The 20500-nt window shown below is 44.0% G+C and overlaps 1 protein-coding gene across 1 annotated transcript in view; it reads left to right on the forward strand.

The window, feature by feature from the left end:
- The window catches only part of MEIS1 (Meis homeobox 1), a 113431-nt gene that overhangs the window by 50974 nt on the left and 41957 nt on the right, over positions 1 to 20500 (forward strand). Inside the window, 1 exon segment of the mRNA XM_054194689.1 lies at positions 7948 to 8093. Within this exon segment, the coding sequence (XP_054050664.1) occupies positions 7948 to 8093 (146 nt within the window).

Genomic DNA, 20500 nt, shown 5'->3' on the forward strand with positions numbered 1-20500 from the left:
TTAAGGAGCTATAGAGATTTACAGAAGTTGACCTCGTGGCCATTTGGGGTATCAGTTGGGCATATTTCCCCCATGGCAGAGCAGTCCTGTGCTCCTCCTGCTCTTGCTTGTGCTTCTGCTTTGCAAGGGAGTAAGACCAACCAAGCCCAATGGTGGACTTACCTGTGTCTCAGCTGTGTGCGGTTGGCTTCTCATGGAGAAGGCAACTGGTGGGACCCATAGCTGGGAGGGTCAACTCTCCAGCTGAGGCTGGAGAGAACAGGTTTCAAATAAAGACCTATATTTGAAAAAAATGAAAGAATGACTGAAAAAGAGCTTTTCCCAAGAAGTGGTAGGGTCATTGCGCTGGCTTTTAGGTTAGGAAAAAACCCACAACCGTTTAAGCTTTTTACCATTCTTGGTTAAAGCAGGATGTTTTTCTGTTTAACTAGATACTTTTCTGTAGGGTATTTGCTTCCAACTGCTCAAAGTAAACGTCTGTTGCTGGCAGCAGAGAGATGTTTGCTTCCCATACAATGAATTGCTTTCTTTTTAATATTTCATTCGTCACATAGATGCACAGCTCCAGAAGTATTGCACAACTTACCCATAAATAAGGGAGTTTTCTGAACGCCGTTAAGAAGTGCTACGTTGTGCAGGAGAAGAGGTTTCCTTCGTTTCAGCTGTAAAAAGCTGCCAAACAAATGAAAATAAGTAAAATCTGTGGGGTTTTCCCCCCTATTCATCAGTGCTGTTTTTACTCTTTGCGTAGACAGCTAATTTGCTTGTTGCTTGCCTGAAGGGAATTCAAGTCAAAAAGGAGGATCGAGTTACTACAAAAAGGTGCTCCTGTCTCTAAAGAACAAAGTTCAATGATTCAAGAAAAAAAACTTTGAAAATCTGTCAAATGCCAGAGTGTAATTTATACTTGTCCAGGTTGCTCCATCTAAGAATATTTGTGTAGGATATTTTTGCAACTGTTTCCTTTAGTAACTTGTAAATATGCATACTATCTGTGACTGACAACCTCCTACTGCTTATGTCATGGTCTGAATCCTTGCATGAAACATGCACTGTTATCTCCTTAAGAGATGCGTGCAAACCCAAACACATAGTATTTGTGCCTTGCTAATGCTCATTTTCAACCTTGTTGTCCTCATTAACTTTTTATTGAGTGTATTTGAGAAGGCTTTTTCCTTAAGGAATAAGAAAAAAAATAGGTCCTTCGTTAACATCACTTTTCTTATTCACAAGCAGACCTCCACCATCGTTGTAAATAATTTTTGGGTCTGTTCTGTAGGCCATTCAGTGTGCTGAGATGATTGCCATTGACCTCAGGAACTCCTGGGGTGGGTGCTTCCATCACATCTGGCTAATTGTGGATCCAAACTAATGGAAAATGTTTTTGCCTGATAAAGAAATTGCACGGTTGCTTGAAGCTTTCTGAAGTACCTTTTTGTTGGTAGCCCCGTCCTCGGCTCATGTGCCTTGCTTAGGCATTGGCAGGTTGAGAGCAGTAACAGTGGATTAGTGTTACGTAGGCAATATATAGGTGCATGTATGTGTAAATTTTAAAATAATGTATTTTGGGGAAATCTTCTAAACTCACGGGCCTTTTCCTGTCAAAACTTCTAGTTCCCCTCAACAAATAGGTACAACTTGGGATTACCACCTGAGCACACGTCCCAGACTGTGCCAGTGCCTTCCAGCTCTCTTCTGGCGTAGCTGAGCACTCAGCCCCCTGTGCTGCTCTGCTTCTCTCCTTCCCCACCTTGCTGTCAGGAGGAATGATCGTTTCTGAGTGGTGAACTCGTCCTCGCATGTCCTGTCAGTGTTTAAGAGGCATTTGGACAATGCCCTTAATAACTTGCTTGAACGTGGTCAGCCCTGAATTGGTCAGGCAGTTGGACTGCATGATCGTTGTAGGTCCCTTCCAACTGAAATAGTCTGTTCTGTCTATTCTGGCTGTGGACATGAAGATTGGCCACCCTGACTCACTTCAGAGTCATTTGGGCGTGATTTTTGCTCGCCTCATTCCTTTTCTGAGTTGGAGCTAGCTGTGTCAGAAACAAATAAAAAAAATATCTCCAAACCTTCATATTCTTCTTTGATTGCCCAATTCCATTCAATGCTGGTGGTCTGAAACGGCAATCCTTGTTTTAAGTCCTGTGAACAGTAAGTTGTGGCAGATTCCTTCTCTCTTGCTCTTACTTTACAGAAAAAACTTGTTGCATCCTTGGACCTGCTTTTTGAGAGTACATAATTTTGTACCTTATAGGAAAATGACATTTTGCACACAGGCCTGGTTTTGCTCTGCAAAAAGTCAGCGTGGTAGATGTGTATCCAGCAAACTGGAGATGTGTTTCAGTAAGGGATAACAGAGGTAAAGGCGTGGAGATTATCATAGTTACTCTAAATTTGCACAGAGCACTGAAGACAGTTTAAAGAAAGTCATTTTGCCACTTAAAATCTCTCTAGTACATCATGTTGCTTAAAGTTATTAACGAATCCTGCTTTCCAGTTACCTGGAAAGGTTGCTAAAGAGATTTGGGTTCTTGGAGGGGTTAAAAGAGAAAGGAACCAACAGAGCTGTGGATGGACAGTGAAGAGTTAAATATTTGGCTTAGATAACGTAGGATTTCTCATGCTAGCAGAAAGAGGAATTTGAGGAACTCATATTTAAATACTTTAAAAAAAATTTGTGATAGAATTTAAAAAACAAAATCACCAAAAAGCCTGTGAACTTTGAGGCACCGTGTTTCAGTTCATAGCGCTGAAAACATTGCAAGTCTAGTACAGAAGTCAACAGTTTTTGTCCAAACACAACGGATGCTTAGATTATATTAGCTTATTACATGCAAAAGTAAGTGCAAACTGTAAAGTCCTTCCAGAAGGCAGAATTCTTCCTGCTTTTAACAGGAGAGATTTGGGAACATAAAAATAAGTTCAATTTATAAGTGTTGAGTCTTTTGGAGGACACAGATTTAATGGCGCTGTCTGGTCCAGGGTGCACCTAAAAGTTGCTCTGGGTCTTTCCCAGGGCTTCTGGGTTACATTTCTTTCACATTTTCTTCTATGAACTCCTTCAAGTGGTGGATTTAGATGCTTATGAAGGAGTGGACTGTAAAAGCTGTGGAAGGTGGCATTCATGGCGTGCTTTGATGGGCCTCAGTGAAGCTGGTGCCCTCCTCTCACCTCCTCCCAGCAAATTGAACAGTGGACCCCAAAATCTCTCTCAGCTCTCCCGACAGAGGCGTGGGAAGCAGGCTTTTTTAGGAACAGTATGTTTTGCTTTGATATAAAAATGCTTGTGCTCCAGAGACAGATTTGATCCTAGTACAGGGCTACGTGCAGTGAGAAAGAAGCTGTTGCATCGGCTGAAGATCTTGTAGTAAAACTATATTTGGCACTTTGCTATTGAGATTTCTGGTCATTTAAAGTCATTTGAGGGTGGCATTAGTCTAAAGAGCCCCATGCAAAGGCATGGATTTTGTAGTCGAGTGAAGGGCCGGGGTTTTTAGGACACTTGAATTTCTAACCTTTCTGAAACGGCTCCGCCTTGGGATTGGGACTATTTGTGTTCTATCTGAGCAGCTTCTTATGGTAGCATGTCTGAGGGTGGTTTCAGGAGCTGGGGTGGCTGGAGGTTGCCCGGCTATGCCTTCCCAACACTGCAGGGCGATGATGGCTCAGTTTGGTTTAGTGTGGAAGGGAGGGAGGAGGCTTTGGACCCATCACCTCATTCCCACGACAGCGTGTGCCAAGCTGCTCTCCAGAAGCACTGATTTTGCCAACAAAGGTTTATCACAGCTCACCCAGGACAAAGAAAGCATTACCCACTCAAGGAGCCGCCATAAACCCATTGCTGCTTCTGCCTCCCAGTTTCTGGGGGGAGTGGGAGGGGAAGGGAAGTTGTAGGAGGCACTGGCGGAGGAGGAGGGATGCGGGGTGCGGGGAGAGGCCTGACCCATTCAGTGGGGCTGAATACGATAAATGCCCGCTTTCTCCTTTCTTGAAAGGAACAAGATAGCGCGGCCTAAATGCCTGGGTGTGCTTAAATAGGCAACTCTGGGACGCCGGGAGTCGAGGGCGTTTGAAATTAGAGCTGCCTGACAGCCAGGGAGCTGCCACAGGTCACCTGCCTCGCTCCATGGGGACCGGCCCAGGTCTGGCAAGAAATTGTCCACGGACGAATTGTAGTACAAATTCCTTTCTTTGTTGGTTGGCCTCTTTCACTAGACCGTGGCCTATAACAAAAAAAAAAAATTGTGTAAAAACAATTCTTAAATATTATTGGAAAGGGCAAATGGCCACGCAGAAAGGTTTGACAGGTTGACATATGGCGCCTGGTTTTGCTCGCTGGGGAACGGGCGTGTGGAGCCTGGGCTCTCCTCCTGCTCCTCACAGGCTCCGTATTCTTTCTTTCTTTCTTTTTTTTTTTTTTTTTTCTTAAATAGCATCTAGTTGCTGTGCAGAGTCGCTGCGCTCCCAGCAATTTGACAGGCAACGAGTCTGCTTCAGTGATCTTAAATCCTTTTAGACTAATTTGCGAGCGAGCAGAAAAACAGCTCGCACCTTTGGATCCAGCCCTCGAAACCAGAGGATCAGGTATTGCCAATTAAAGTGCCATTTCCCACCACCATATCAAGACAGATTACTCCCGATTCCTCTGATAATGTCACGCCGCGCCTAAAGAGAAAGCCAGCCGGAGTTTCTCCACGGACAAAGGATCCGCGTGGACCCAGCTCCTGGGTGACGGAGGGAGCGGGATGCGGATCGTGATGCAGATCGTGCATACGGCCGTGCATATGTGTGGCATAAAGGCCAGCGGTGCGCCTGCTCTGTGTCCCCCCTCCAAATAGCCACGGGCCATTTTGAAGAGCCTCTGGCCCCTCAGTCACTGGCCTACTAGTTAATTGCCACACGGACTTCGTGACACATGGGCAGATAATATGACATTTTCGGTTTCTGTCACTAGCAAACGCCACGGCGTTGCTTGCACTAGTTGCTAAGAAGCTGTCAGAAACCATTAGCAGCTGGCTAAAGTTGCCCTATGGCATTTCCTCATGGCATCAGCAAAACAAGCATAAATCACCCAGCGGAGCCTCCCGCTATACTAATGAGGCTGTAAGCTTGTTTATGGACTAGCATCATTTCTATGATTATTTCCACCTTTTCAGTTCGCCTTCATTTTGGCGGCGGGAGAAGTCAACTTCAGGAACGGAGTCGCCGCTGACATTTTACAAATGCGGTTCGTAGCTGCTACCGTGTGGCTGGTCAGCGGTGCTTCAAGTTTGTTTAGTGATCTTTAAAAAGAGGAAAAGAAGGGAGAGGGGGAAAAAAAAAGGAAGCGGGGGGGTAATCTCTGGAGACCTCACAGAGGTGAGCGGATCGGGTTGCAAAGTAGATGGAAATACTAAAATCCACAGTTGAGCGTTTAGACTTCTCTCTGTGGTTTCAGTCTTTACGGGATCAATTTTCCAGTTTAAAAAAAAAAAAAAAAGTGGAGAGGTTAAACAATTTCTAAAAGTCTAGCAAAGCATTTGCTCTTAGGATAGCCGGGTGCTTTCTTATCCTCTCCCTGCCTTTCACTTTCGCTAACTTGTGTCGGACAGGGCCAGGGTTTATTGTTTTAGGCTTTTCTGAACATGCACCAGTATTTACACTGGATTGAAAGCATTTGCTTCCAATGAAAATCTTGTCTTAGATTACAGCCCAGCAGTGTAATTTCCCTCCCAGATGGGAGTAAAGTAGCAGTATTTGCCTAAAAACAGTAGGAAGAACAAACTGTGCATTAAGCCAAGGCTGTTTTTGGCTTGAGCTAATGATGTAACAGAAACCTTTTATTTGGGATAGGTCACCGCCAGGGATTGAAGGAGGTGATCTGGCTCGCGCTTGAAAGGTTTCTCCATTGTATCTACATAAGTCTTCACTTAAAAAATCCTGTTCCTAATGCTTCTGCTTTCATAGAGCAGAAATAAACAGGAAAGGTTCTGGGGAGTGTTATAGGTGGAATGCAGAAAGCTTTTCCTCCCCTAATGGAGGATATAATTCAGGTGCCCCGGAGGCATGCTTTCAGGAATTCTCTTGCCCGAGGTAATGGGAAGCTAAGGCTGCTTGAAGGCCTTGATTATCTATTGATGCACAAAGCTGGAAAAAAAGTCATCTCCCTTGGATTATAGTAGATATTTCCATAAATTATCAATGAGTCCTCCTCCCGTCAGGCACGAGGCGATGCCTGCTAAATTAATCTGAAGGGGGTTTGAAATGAGGAGAGACTGTATGTAAAAAAAAATGGAGGGCGTGGGGGGGAGAGGGCGGGTGGACGGTGGCAGGGAGGTGGTGAAAGGCAGTGTCATTAGGTTAGAAGCTTTTCATTTTTAATCGATGAATGCGTAATACTTTTCTTTTCCTTGTTTGCCTCTTGCAGACAGAAAGTGGATTAGCCCGTGGAATTTTAAATGCTGTTGAGTTGTTTCCTTTGCTCATGTTTCTTTTATGAATTATTATTTTATATGGTGAATTGCTTCTCTGTATAAAAGCCTCTTTTTTACATACTGGGCTTTCAAAGGATTTGTCGGATATCTGATTTCTTCATAAAAATCTTGTTTGTTTCTATAACTGCCCAAGGTTACCATTTCATTAAAGACACAGGCCAAGTCATAAGGACAATTATAAATTTGCCACGGTCAGTAAGGTACTAAAAATATCACACTAATTATAACTTTTTTTTTTTTGGTACTGAAAGCTGTTTAACAAATCATAATTTTGACAGTCTACATCTTATATTTTTTTTTTTAATATTTTTTATTTTTATCCTAACAGAGATAGTTTTGATCAGCCCAATTCAGATGACTCTCTCGATCATTCTTGCCCAGGGGGTGTAAAAAAACACTTGCCTAATAACATCACAACTCCATGTTGCTACAAATACGGTGTCCTCAGAAGCTGGGATATACCCTTCAATCCACATGCAGAGAATGATTTGCTCTGTGGACTTGTTTATAAACTTGCTTTCAGGATTTGAAACAAAAAACTGCAATGAGAACAGACCGGGCACTGCAACTTTTGTTTTCCTTTGACCGGTCGCCTGTCAGCCCAGACCCAAGTTGGCTGCTACGCAGTGACGTCCTCCCGTAGATAAGTTGCTAATGTGATGAGAAGTGTCCGAGACCTTCTCTGCATTAAGGAAATGCATTCTGGCTCAGTTGTTGTTTAACGGGAGCAGACACCTATTGCAGCTGTGGCACACCAGCACAAAGCAGGGTGTTAATTCCTGCGGTGTACGTCAGATTGGTACCTACTTATCCCCGTATGAATTTCTTTCAGCTGGGGCTGGGAAGAGGGGAGGCCAGTTAGCTACCCACCTCCCATCCAAAAGTCAGGGCAAGTCGGACATCTATAAAAGACTTAATATAAGCGATGCCCCAATCCTCAGGTTGTTTCGGAATTTGGGGAGAGAAAATGATGTTGCAAGAGAGCTGCATTCACCCCGCTTTTTGCATCCCAGGGTGGGACGGGCCACCCAACTTCACACGTGTCATGGGGATGGGGCACCATCAATACTTTCCTAATTGCCATCTTGTCCAAAGTGGCTGATTGGGATGAATTTTTGGAAAGTGACCTAGTGTGAAGAAAAGCCACCGTTTCCACCTTTGCAAGCTGGATGCTTGCAAAAAAAAAGATTTTTTTTTTTAAGCACTTTTTGGTTTGGATTATAGTGCTGAATCCAGTGGCAGAAATGGTCACACTGTCCTTCAGGATAAACCAGAACGGGGCCAACATAGTCCTGAGACCCTCCCTCTCCCCATGTCTCTTCCCCTCCCCATCCCCTCAACCCCTGGTGAATTACGGTGTTAAAGAATTTATACCTCATTTAAATATTCATGCAGTTTATACCCAAAGCCAGGCTTCGGCTGAAGTATATAAAGGTAGCATAAGTCAAAATTTGATTCACTATATTTACAGGTGACGGCTTGGACAACAGTGTAGCTTCCCCCAGCACAGGTGATGATGATGATCCAGATAAGGACAAAAAGCGACATAAAAAGCGTGGCATCTTTCCCAAAGTAGCCACAAATATCATGAGGGCATGGCTGTTCCAGCATCTAACAGTAAGTGAACTCTAGATCACATATGCAAAATAAAACATGGAAAATGTCATAGTTGTAGTAGTCATAGAAAGCAAAAAAAATACGTATGATGTTACTGACAGGCAGCTCAGGGAACTTTTCCAAGCAGAGTTGTTGTTGTTACCTCATTTGCTAGATGCCAGGGGAAGAGCACAGAGCGTATGTTTTATGGTTTTGGGGGGTTTTTTTGTGTGTGTGTGTTGTTTTTAGATTTTTTTTTTTTTTTTTGTTCGAGTCGCAGTTGTTAACAGGACGTTCACCACAAAGTGTGACTAAGCTTATCCTAATAACCTCGGAGACCTGTCCTGCCCTGCTGCTCGCACAGCTGCAGCTCCCCTCGGCTCATGTGGGAATCGCTGCTTCCGAGCAGAGAGCAGCCGAGTTCGGCCCCTGGTTCTTGTGCTCCGCAGAACCGCGGAAAATAACTGGGGAGATCTAAAAACAAAGCAAAAAGCAAACAAAGACCTCATTCAGATGTTTGTCAGAGATCACCAGAAGCTTCATGGTGAAAGGTCTGAATGTATCTGGTTTAATAGCAAAGTATAATTTTTTTCTTTGAGACATTCTCATTCCCAGAGTGTAAGTTACCTCTGTATTTAACATTACGAAGGGGTGGGGGGATGTGCAGCTATTTCTGTTGCCACAGCTACCTGTATTTTTCTTTTTGGTTCCTGGGATTAGAAATCAAAGCTCTGGACAGGTGTGTGGGGTTAAACTGGATGCTGGAGCTTCTTTCAAGGCTTTATGTTGTGTACCACACCTTCTAATGTCAGCATTTAGAAAAAGTGTTTTTAATGCCATTCTCCTTTTTCATCAAATTGTGGGTGATCTGTCACGGTGGGAATGTGGGCCTTCGGCCCCAGGTTTTCTGGCTGAGTTTCTCTGGGCCAGGAGGATGAGGGGTGTTGGGAGTCTGCAGGCGGTAGCGAAGAACAGCTCTCGCCTCTAATCCCAGCGGTTGCCTCTCTCTCCCCTGCCTGTCGTTAGGGTCAGGATGAAACCAGAAGCTGGCCAGCTTGCCCAGCCCCGGTGGGAGCCCTGCCAAGGGTATAACTCGTAAACCGGAGGAAGCGCTCACGCGCATCACCCCTCCGTCCCCCCCGCTGAGCCAGGAAACCAGATATCTGCCGTGACTCTTGTCAGCACAGGGATCAGGCAGGGAATCCGGCCCCGCGCGGTCCTGGGTTGCTATGAATGAACCTTCATACTGGAGCACTCCTCCTCCGAGGCCGGAGAGGATATCTCCAAGTTAATCCCTCTCTCTCTCTGGCAGGCTCTAGGTCAGCCGTGCCCCAGCTTTGCCAGCTCCTTAACCCTGTCCCTGGTGCGTTCAGCACATCGCTTCCCCGAGGTCTCTTTTGGTTTTGGTGTCTCCCCAGTTCTAGGTCCTCACCAAAATGAGCTGACATCTGGTGTCTCTCCACAGCAGATGTGGGCTTAAGGACATCTACCTCCAAAAAGGGCCAGGGATGCTGTGCCGGCAGCGATGCTCGCACCATTCTGACGCAGCTGGTTTAGATTCTGGTTTGAGGAGATGCCCTGGAAGCTCTGCAGATGGGACAAGGCACACCAGGGGACACTGAGCAACTGCACCTCAGTCCCCATAGTTCCCAGCTGAGGAATTGTTACTATTATTAATAGTATTAGTATTTTTTTCCTGGAAGTGGCCTGTTGCTGTGTTTATGCTAGTAGATTAACCATCACCCAGGCCTGGGCACAGAACGTGATGGTCTGTCCTGTTAAACTGCTTGAGCAGTCTCCAGATGCTCTTAGACTGGGCCAGCTACCAGCACCTTCCAAAACCATTCCTGGGAGCACAGCAGAAGATAGCAGGGGTGACTCCCAAAAGACCTCGTGGCAGGAGCATTTAGGTACGTGGGCTTGACCTGACCCTGCAGCTGGCTTCATACACAGCCTCAGGACCAGAGAATGGACCCTGTCACCATTTCGTCTAGATTAGGTGTAGGGTGCCAGTGGCTTTTCACTCTTTTCCTGTGCAGTAATGGTATGCAAAAGAGAAGGTGATAGTGCTGGTGGAGCTTGTTGCAGTGTTGGTAGCTGCCCCTGGGAGACAACATCTGGACTCTTAAGGTGGTCTCTTCTTTTGGCAGGCTCAAATACAGAAAGAACCCCCCCAGGACCTATGCAGTGAAGCTGCTGCATTTTCTACCTTGCAGCACCGAGCTAAAGCTTGCTTTAGAATTCCACCATCCCCTGTGCAGATCCAGCCCAGCCAGGTGAAGTGCAGATTTATTGCAGGACAGCTTTCTCTTCTTCTGGCAGCATCATGGTGGCTTCAGGCTTGTCTTATCAATTCGGTAAGGCAGAATTGGTTTGCCCAGTCCAACCTTTTCCAGCTAGGACCTTGAGACAGAACTTTCAAAAGCCAGCAAAACCCTATGTGGGGTCATGGACAGTTTCCCCAAATTAAAACATGGCTGGACAACATGGTAGGATCTTCCAAGCATGTGTCTCAGCTGGGAGTGCTATTGCTGGAGAGAGACGGCTCCAGAGAACCTGTGCATCCAGAAGAGCAGTGGGTCTTCTGCATGGAGGAAGATGTCCTCCAGGCAAGTACATTGATAACATGGGGAAGTGTCAACACTCTTAGTGCTAGAGCAATATAACGTTTTGACAAACTGCTTGGGGTGCTGTCCTCTCTGCAAGAAACCTCAGGCCCAAATCATGGCTGCAATCAGAGCTGAGGAGTAGCGGGGTGAGAGACCAAAGGAATTAAGACTATTAAGACTCCAGTTCATTTTTGAGGGTGTCGGGGCCTCACGGTTGCTCTTAAAACCCTACACATGGACACGACAGTGTCCCCATCTGGACTCCTTGCTGAAGAGTGGTCTGCTGAGGAAACTAGAGATCCCATCTTAGTTATTTTATTTATTTATTTATTAATTATTAGTGAATTTGGCCTTCCCTAGGGTGGACATGAGGTCCTCCCTAAGACGGGAGGTGAGGAGAGAGAGGGAGGTGACTCTGTTCAAGCAGGGGACACGTCAGGGCAGGCAATACATACCTCCCTTTTGCCCCCAGCGCTTAACCTGCCTTCACTTTCCCATCCAGAAAATGGCAGGGAAGAAACGAGCAGTGGTTAACTGCAAAACCCAGCATCTCCTTGACCGCCGGTGCTTCCTAACTGGGGTGTTATTTGGGAGCCCTCCTTTTCAAAGGCAAATTTTATTTTTTTTCCCTCACAATTGTAATATTAATACACATCAGTGGCACGGAATTCAACAAAATAGACAGTAATTGCTGTGTCTGTCATACTAATGATTAATGGTTGGAAAGGCTTAAAATAAATGTTGGACTAATACAGTCTTTTAAAAGTATATAGGCTGGTTTAATTCCTTCTATGCAGTTATTCCATCTCCAAGAGTATTAAGTCTTCTTCTGTGTACTGACTTAACTTCCTAAGGTTGGCCCTTTACTTCTCGTTTCCCACTTAGGAGGAAATTCTTTTTTTCTTTATTGAAGGGAAAAAAAATAAAAATCAAATGCAAGGCCATAGCCTCTGCGGTTGTTGAAGTGTTTGGGCAATAGTTCCCGCTCAGTGGCACGCTGCAGCCCCCCCATTATTTTGACTGATGTGCAGAACTGAGTTGACGTATGCCCAAAGGGTAAGCAAGCACTGTCCTCTGCAGAGGCTGGCAGTATGCTCTGAAACACTTCAGGGGATAAATTCATCCAAATTGCCCCCTTTTTTTTTTTTTCTTCCTTCCCCTTAGAATAATAACAACAACAACAATCAGCTAAAACAATAGGAAAAAGCTGTGATCAGACTTACACTTAGGACTTTGCAGGATTTGTTTTTAACTATTTGCTATTCTGACTTAATTTTGATTTAAATGTCCGGGTTGGAAGAGCTGCCCAGGTTGGCCGTTACTTGGGTGAAACGTAGCTGTGGGGCTCGGTGCAATTTTTGATGGTAGATTATGACAGCAGCCTGTAAACTTTGAGGTTTGTGAAATCTGCTTTTAGGATTCTGCTATAAATTTGAGGTGGAAGGAATGGCCTGTTACTATTTGGAAATGGTAGATAAATAAATAAATAAGGCTGCTAATAGTTTGGTGAAGAGGTGAGGACATGCCCAACCTGTAAAAACTGAGTCAAAAATGAGGGGAGGCTTGTGGGGTGGCATCAGATGAACATCAAATGCCATGGCAGGGTCTCCAGGAGGGACTGCGGCGAACCAGTCCTGTGGTGGAGCTGAGCTCCGGAAAGTTGCCCTAAGGATAATTTCAGGGTGTGCTATAGCACAGCAACATTTTACAGGCTCTCTTACTTTATTTTATTTTTTCTTATTATTTCTTGGATCACTTAACATTCAGGGATCAGATCTCACCACCATTTTTCAAGCAGATCTCCTCACTGTAATGTTATAGCCCTCAGCAGGGATTGCAAAATAAGGGAAGAGCTTGGAGCCAGGGAAGGGGAAAAAAAATAATCTTGCCTACAACCAGATCTGTGTAAATTTAATTGTGGCAACAGGATTAGTTTCTGCTTCAACCCATACTATGTTTTTGTCCCAGTAATGGTACCTTTTGGTTCAAACTAGATGAAGGGAGTTTTGGGGGGGGGGGGCAGGGTGGTGTCTTTGTTTGCTCATTGTGAATTCTCTGCATCCTTTAAATCCAGCTTAATTTAAAATGTGGAGATTCAAACCTCATTTTGGGGATTATACGATGTAATTGGTTTGTTATATGATGAGTATTTGATGATCTTCACGTTCATCATCTAATCAGGCAAAAAAAAGCCATAAAATTATAATCCCAAAAGATGTTTAATAACAATTTAAACTATTGAAGGCTTTATTTAAGCACATTAGGGGATTATAAACTACTTTTTTTTTTTAATGGTGCCAAGAGGTAGATTCAAGGACTTCAAACACCTTTTAAAAAACAAATTGCCATGATTTAAAAAAAATGAATGGGCCAAGGTTTTCTTTCATGTAAATCCCATAATTTAATCATTATTTTTAACTGCTTTTAAAACAATTTCCTTAAGAGGTTAAATGTTACTGAAATGGGAGACTGAACAGAAAGTAACAGACGTAGCTGAAAGACATTGACTTTACAGTAAAAGTGAAAGGTTTTTTTTTTTATTCTGTATCTGGATTTTGAATCTTTATTCGTTGTTTGTTGCCATTCTATTAAGCAAGAAAACTTACAATAAGCAATATGCAATCTATTTAGCAAAGTTGTTGTTTGTATAAAAGAGTTTATTTGCATACAGGTATTTGAAGGAGGGACTTTATGTCTGGATCTAGCTGAGAAAAATAGTCCCTGTTGCTTCAAGGATGTTATTCTGATACAAAAATACTATTTATTGTACCACTTAAATCTATAAGTTTTGTTTATGTATGAATGTTTTAAAGACTTGCAACTTTTTAAGGTTAAAGCAAGTGGATTTCAGGTCTTCTTTCATCTGTCTGTCATTATGAGCTATTGCCTTGGGACGATGAGAGTGGGGTTAATTTGGCTCCCTGCCCCTATTCCAACGGGATGCTTGTCCAGTTTTGGAAAGGAACGTAGTGAGAAGGCAGACGAGTACAAAACTAGGCTGCTGAAAACGTAAAAAGGGGAAATAATTGACTAAAACCAGTGAGGATTTTCTTTGCTGTGCTCTCCGAGAGGGTTTAAAGGCATTAAAACAAACCAACCCCCCTGAAAGTACAACTTGCAACGAGTCTCCATCCTGCACCGATACTTGCTCTGCGAAATGCCAGTGGGCTCCTGGAGCTCATCTGCGTAACAGGGGTCATATTTCCCGATATTGGACTCAGAATGGGTGTGGGGGGTGTCCCCCCCCCCTTTATCCCAAATACGCCAGTCTCCTCTTTCACTTGATTTTATTGTGGGCAAAGCTGTAAAAATCTTTCTTCCACATCTGCGAGACTTCTTAGTGCCAGCTGTCCCAAATTCCTGGGAAAAGCCAGGCTTTTTTAGCTTGCTTTCGGTGGCCCGTGCACCACTGTCCCCTCGGGGAGGTGGGAGCCAGGGCTCATCCTGCTCCCGGCAATGGAAGACTTGCCGGAGCACCGAGCAAAAGCATCCATCACAGGCTGGTGCAGGTAACCCAGGATGAGGGTCCAGCTCCCTTCTGCTGGTGGAGGTGCTGTGGCAGTCGTCTTCGATGGGAGAAAATGGGAAATGTTATTATGGGAGAAGATAATTATTCCAAGGCTCTGTCAGAATTGAATTGAGAGCTCCAGAAAGAAGGACAAACAGGATTTAGGTAACTTGGTTTGAATTAACTTCTTAACCCTTCAGCCCTCCCAGAGTTTGATGGAGGACACTGACTGTCAAAACCTTCAGCTTTTTCTTTAATCTTCCTCAAATTTGTTGGTTTGACCTGCTGTCCAAGGATTGGCCCATTTTCTAGCATGGGTGAATTTTGCCATTTTTAAAGAAAATTGTTGGGTTTTGGGGGGATACCTTTGGCAATGCTGCTGTTGCTCCAGTTTCATGGTTTCTTGGAAAGTGCACGTCTCGTGTACTGAGATCTCGTGCTGTCCCGTAGATTATTTAAGTTGCCGGCACTGAGCTATGCTACAAACCTTTGGTTTTAGACCAGAAAGGAAAAATATAGGGTGCTTTAGTCAGTTGGTTCAAGGAAACCAGATTCCTCACTTAGGCGCTTCTCAGGTTCAGAAGTGTGGTGTGGTTACAACACCTGTTTTTTCCATATCCACGATTCAGTCTCGTTTCTGATGAAGACAACCATCACGTTGTCTTAAACTACGTGGTGTGAGACATCTCATCCTGGGCTCCTCGCAGGTCTCAGGAACAGCAGTGGTCCAGGGAAGTATTTTGGTTGAAATCAGAAGGTAGCCAAAAGCCTGGGCTAGATTTTAGACAGAGGGTGTCTATTCCCGAATGGCTATCTTATCTTTTTCCCAGTTTCCCACAGTTTCCACCTTGGAGGCACTGTTGTACCAACGTGGAAGCCACCAGCCCATTAAAGAATTTGAATTATTTGGAAGCTGCTGAAACACATTAGTATTTACACACCAGAAGAATTTCACATCTGAGTAGAAGCGAGGGAATACTGAAAAGTTGAAACATGATAAACATTAATTCAGATGTTAAATTATACTTGCTCTGGTTGTACTAGAACTCCTTTTGTTTGCATAAATATGCTGGGAAATGAGTTTACCAGCAAGAATGTTTGCAGTAATAAGAATTTTTAAGTCAACAGTAGATGCTTTGCTTTCTTCTCCACCCTCTCCTTTCTTTTTATATTTGCAGCTGTGATATTTTGCGTGTACAACTTCAGTTTTGAAATTGGCCTCCTCCAGTCAAGGAGCACACAGAAATGTGCTACGTGACGTGCTGTCTTTCTGCAGTCAAAGCAGACACACGAAATTCGAGTATCCCATTTTGAAGGGGGAGAGGGGGAGGGAAAAAGTCCGACCACCAATTTGTAAATCTGGAAGTATCCGCGGAAATATTTTGGCAAATAATTTGCAATATGAAGTACACCAAAGGCAACAACAGTATCTTGGCAAGCAGTGGGTGAGCAGGAAATGAGGATAAATTCATGGGCTCGGTTGTTCATTATTAGTTGTTTGTTTAGCTTGTCCTCTAACACAGTTGCTACAAAAGAGCCTATGTTGATTCTCAGATATGCTTATGTATATAAGTGCCAGTGTTAATTTTTTATTGGCAATCTCCTAACTCTTGAAGGAGTTTCACAGTGCACACGGGCAAGCGAGCGAATGACTTAATCAGATCAGGTAAAGTGCCAAAATATGAGGCACCAAACCAGTTGGGTGCATATCTGATGAGATGTGTTAATCTGTGGTGTAAGATAAGCTGCCTTTCAAATCGGGTCACATTTGGAAGTGGTACATCAAGTTGTGTAAGATGCATTCCCTTCCTCTGGCATAGAGTATCCTACATCTGTTTGCATGAACTTAACCCTTGTCTGAATGAACCGCAACAGCCATACTCTGGTGAATATGGTCTGTTTGTTGTTCTGGGACAGGCATGAGAAGTGAGTTGGGTTTTTTTACCCATTTTAAAAGTTTTGTTTCCCTTTTTCCTGCATTTACCTTCAGCTACATAGAATCTGCACTGTTACTGCTTACACGTTTTTTCTCGTTGCATGTATTCAAGAAGCCCTAATTCCTAATAATAATGGGTTACGTTTACTGTCTGCCCATCAAAATTATCTGCAGAAAACTTTTATTGTGGAAGGGAATTTTTTTTCTTGATAGAAAATTAAAATTTTCCATGGATAATGCCATCCTTTCCCCAAAATGCTCAGCTGAAAATCCGGTTTTTGATAGGTGAACAAACCGTACTGATCAGACTCATCTCTGCGCTTCCAGCTCCTCACCCTGTAAGCTACAGCAGTGCTAAATATATGTGTAAAGGGAAGGTAAGTAGGCAGAAAAGAGTTTAAGTTAATATGTAGTTATCTAATTTACCTCGCCTTTTGCATCATTGCCTGATTTAGACCCCTAGTATCTAGCAGAGTACTCGTTTCACTTCAGTGGTGGGCCATCATTTTAGTAAGGCAAGGTCTAGGAGACTTACCACTGCATCTTCTGCTTTATGAACCAGAAACTTCTGCCCGGAAAATACTTCTCAGACTTTAGGTATAGCATGAGTATTCCTTTCTTGGCTGCTGGTTGACCTTTTCTAATCCAACCCGTACAGCATAAAACATTTTAGAAATGCGATTTGAAAAAACCCAGCAAACCACCACCTTATTCCCACTATGATGCTCTGTACCAGTGATGGAAAAAGGTAGGGAGTCACGTTAGTGGCACTAAAGTGTCACTTGAGTCACACTAGTAAAGCCAAGGGTCTGCTCACGATAGAAATATGTTTTCCAAGGACTTTTTTTGAACTCAGAGGGGAAAGGGTGGGACTCTGCCAAGGGGACAGTCTTCTTCCTAGAGAACCTGTATTTGTGCCAACCAGAGCTTTTGGGGTCCCTAGGTGATATTTTTGGGAAGGTAAATGCCATGTGAGATGAATCTGGCTAATTAATAGCGTTTTTGGCACATCTCTACTTCTTTGCCAGGGACTTTGCGCTGATCCCGGAGTTGTGCTGCGCTTGCGTGTGAATTGCAAAGAGGGTAAACCCTTGATATTGTTGTGGAGACCCGAGCGTGGGTCTGTTGGTGCAGCAGGTTGCAAACCCTGGAGAGTCACAAGCTGCAGTTGGGGGCAGAATAATTTTGAAACTGCTAATAACGCAAAACTTGGGATTCTTATGAATAAAATGCAATTTTAGTATTGTTTTCATAAACAGCAGTAATGGTGGCGTTTTAGTAAACAGTGGCATTAGTTGCATCAAAATTGCACCACATTGGCTTTTAAATTACTCCACCTGTCTGTATGAATAGGATTTTCAATGTGGAGGCACACAGACAGCTGCTGCTAATGTTGTTTTTTTTTTTTTTCCCCTCCCTGTGCAGATAATGCTGGCAAATCCACAGCCATCAAGGCCTGGTTTCTGATGTAAAACGGTACCTGACCTACTGGCTCTGGTGCTACAAAAGGAACAGCTTTAATTACTAATGGCCGTGTTGTAGTTTTGTACTTGTTGATGTAAAAAATGTCATCTTAGAGCGGCATAACCTCTGGTTCACTTCCACCGGCGATGGTACACTGCCTGCAATTATTTTCAAAATAATTTGTGTTCCTCGGTGGCAGCTTGCAAGCCGGCCTTGTTAGCACTCAGATAATTAGCAGGGGTCTGGCCCTCCAGGTCTGTCTGCCCCCAGGTCCCGCTGGCTCCCCCGCACCTCGGAGGGGCCGTACCAGGCTGAAGTGGGAATTGCGCTTAAAAAATCCCACTCCATTGATTTGTAGGACCGTTCCCTCCCTCGTAATAGGCGGGTGTAATACCCAGGAATTTGTGGGCCAAACTCTGCCCGGGGTCGTTCCCGGAGGGGTCAGGTGGAGGCGAATCGGGGCACGCTGCCTCGTCTCGGGGGTTATTAACTAAAGGATGGCTAATGAGGCTGATGTGCTGCCTGATGCTGTTTCCCTCGGTTGAGTTTGGTCAGGATGATCCGGTTACTAGTCTTGCACCAGGCTTTAAAAGGGTTAAAGGCGATAATGGTGCCATTAAAAATCCAGCTTGCCAATGAGCTATTTTGTGCGAATGGTATAAATATAAGATACACTTGTCTGGCTCATTTGCAAGCATTCTTTTTGACTTCTTTCGCACAACTGGTGTTTTTGTGTTTAATTTAACAAGAAATGAGTAGTAAATGAAAGCTGCTGCCTGAAATCCCACTGTGAGCGTGTTTTGCACTTGGCTCCCCAGTGAAAAGGCAATTTGTGAAATTATGTGATAGAGTAATTAGATGAAGCCAGGGCTTCTGATTGTTGCCATGCTTATGTGGTAAAGGTTTGCTGGGGGAAAAAAAAAAAAAAAAAACAACAAAAAAAACAACAACATGGATTATTACCCTGGCAAGTTGGCTCAAAGCTTCTTCATTTATTTGTAAACAGAATATTTAGTGACCGCATAGGAAGTAGCTGTAATCACCAGCTCGTAAAGAAACCACAGCAGAGCTTTTGGATTTTTACAGAGTGCTCATGTAAAATTTAAGCTGGGAGGCAGAATCCCTGTTAATGTAATTAGGATCTAATTTACCACCCTTTGCACACAGATGTAATAATGTCGAGGTATTTATTCTATCTTTAAGCACATTACATATACCTCAGTGCAGCAGTTACTGAACAGAAACAGGTGTGAGCACTTTCTGGATTCATTTTTACACTGTAAACACACAGCGATTTAAGGGGAAATATTTACCAAAAAAAAAAAAAGGGGAAAGAATGTCTGCAAATGAGGCAGTAATGGACAGTTGCCCTTTATGTACTGATGGATTTCTCAATGGTTAAGTAAATTAAAGCAAATGCTAGAAAAATCAATAGGCTTGCAGAGTCTTGGTTGTGCCTCATAGACTTCAGGACAGAATGACAGATGTGGTGCATATGACCCATTTAAGTATTAATGCTTGGGAAATTGCCTCTGCGTGCAAGGTTATAGGCCTAGAAATATTGTTATATTAAATTACAGACAATAATATTTTTAAGTATATATGGAATTTATACGTTTCAGTTTAGTTGTTCTTCAGTGTTACATTTGTCCTGGAAGATTAGTTGCGTGGTTGTTTCTCTGGAACGGTAAATCAGGTTTAAAAATGTTCAAGCGGCGAATTGTCTTTCCAGGGCTGCCGCGGACCGGCGAGCGTGTTGCATGCTACGGGGCTGCAGTGAACGTGTTAAATAAGAGCCATGTAGCCAATGTGTTCACTAGCAAACGTAGCATACAAGCAAGTTTAAATTAAGTATCATTAAAAGGCAGCTTTCTAAATGGTGAGAGGGCTCGTGCGATGCATGGGCTCGCTGTTAAATCAGGTTATTCTGTATGACTAAACACAGAGTCAAATACGAAGTGTGTGGTTGAGATGAGCTAAGTAAGGTAACCACCAAGTAAAATCTTTCTCACCATCTCCCGCACGCCCTGCGATTGGAAGGGGCGACTTTGCATGGGCGGGATGAGTAAAAACTGACCCCGCGCAGAAATTCTCCCAAAATAGAGATGTTATGATTAATCCAATCGGGCAGACGAGCTCTAGATAAGATAGCATTTGCCACCTCTGATTTCTGTCGTTTCTCGCCATACTTCCACCAAGGCAGCGGGGAAGTAGACCAAGTTGATTGTCTCTTCGTGGCATCCCTGGCAGGAGGGCCGTGAAAATAGCTGGGACCCCCGATTTTGGTGTTGGCATGAAGGCAGAGCAGTGTGTTTGCCATGTTTGCTGTCGGTGACAGCCTGGAGTACCTTGCCAGTTATCCCGACGTCACCCCAAAACGCCTTTTTCTGTGAAGGGAGCGGCGGATGCATCTTACGTACAACTCCTGTGTTTAATATTAAAGGAAGCGTGAGACTTTCACAGCAACATTCCTATTCCTTGCTGAAGCAAAAGTGTCATCGTATTCCTTTCAAATATTAATTCTCATGTTTTTACTGCCATTTGCATAACAGATATATTTTCCTTATTTATTTTTTTTTCTTGCTTCTCTCTGATACATGAAGTTTGGGTACCACAGTCTCCTTCCTTGTTTTACCTTTTCCCTAAAGCGTGAAAACTTGCTGCGGGATAAACCAGAGCATCCCCACGGGGGTGCAAGGGCTGCACAGTGCTACCAGGAGCGTCGGCAAAAAGATGACATTGCAGAAGGGCAGATTATTATTTTTGGGCCCGTTGTGGCCGTATTTGCGTATGGGGGCTGGATGAGAGCGGCTGGTGCTGAAGGCTGTCAGGCCGGGGCTGAGTGATGACAGACCCGTGTCGTTTGCCCGCATCCAGCTTCATTGCTATGGTGACAATATGCGGCGATGAA

The sequence above is a fragment of the Rissa tridactyla genome, chromosome 3 (genome assembly GCF_028500815.1).
Source record: "Rissa tridactyla isolate bRisTri1 chromosome 3, bRisTri1.patW.cur.20221130, whole genome shotgun sequence".
Taxonomy (NCBI): domain Eukaryota; kingdom Metazoa; phylum Chordata; class Aves; order Charadriiformes; family Laridae; genus Rissa; species Rissa tridactyla.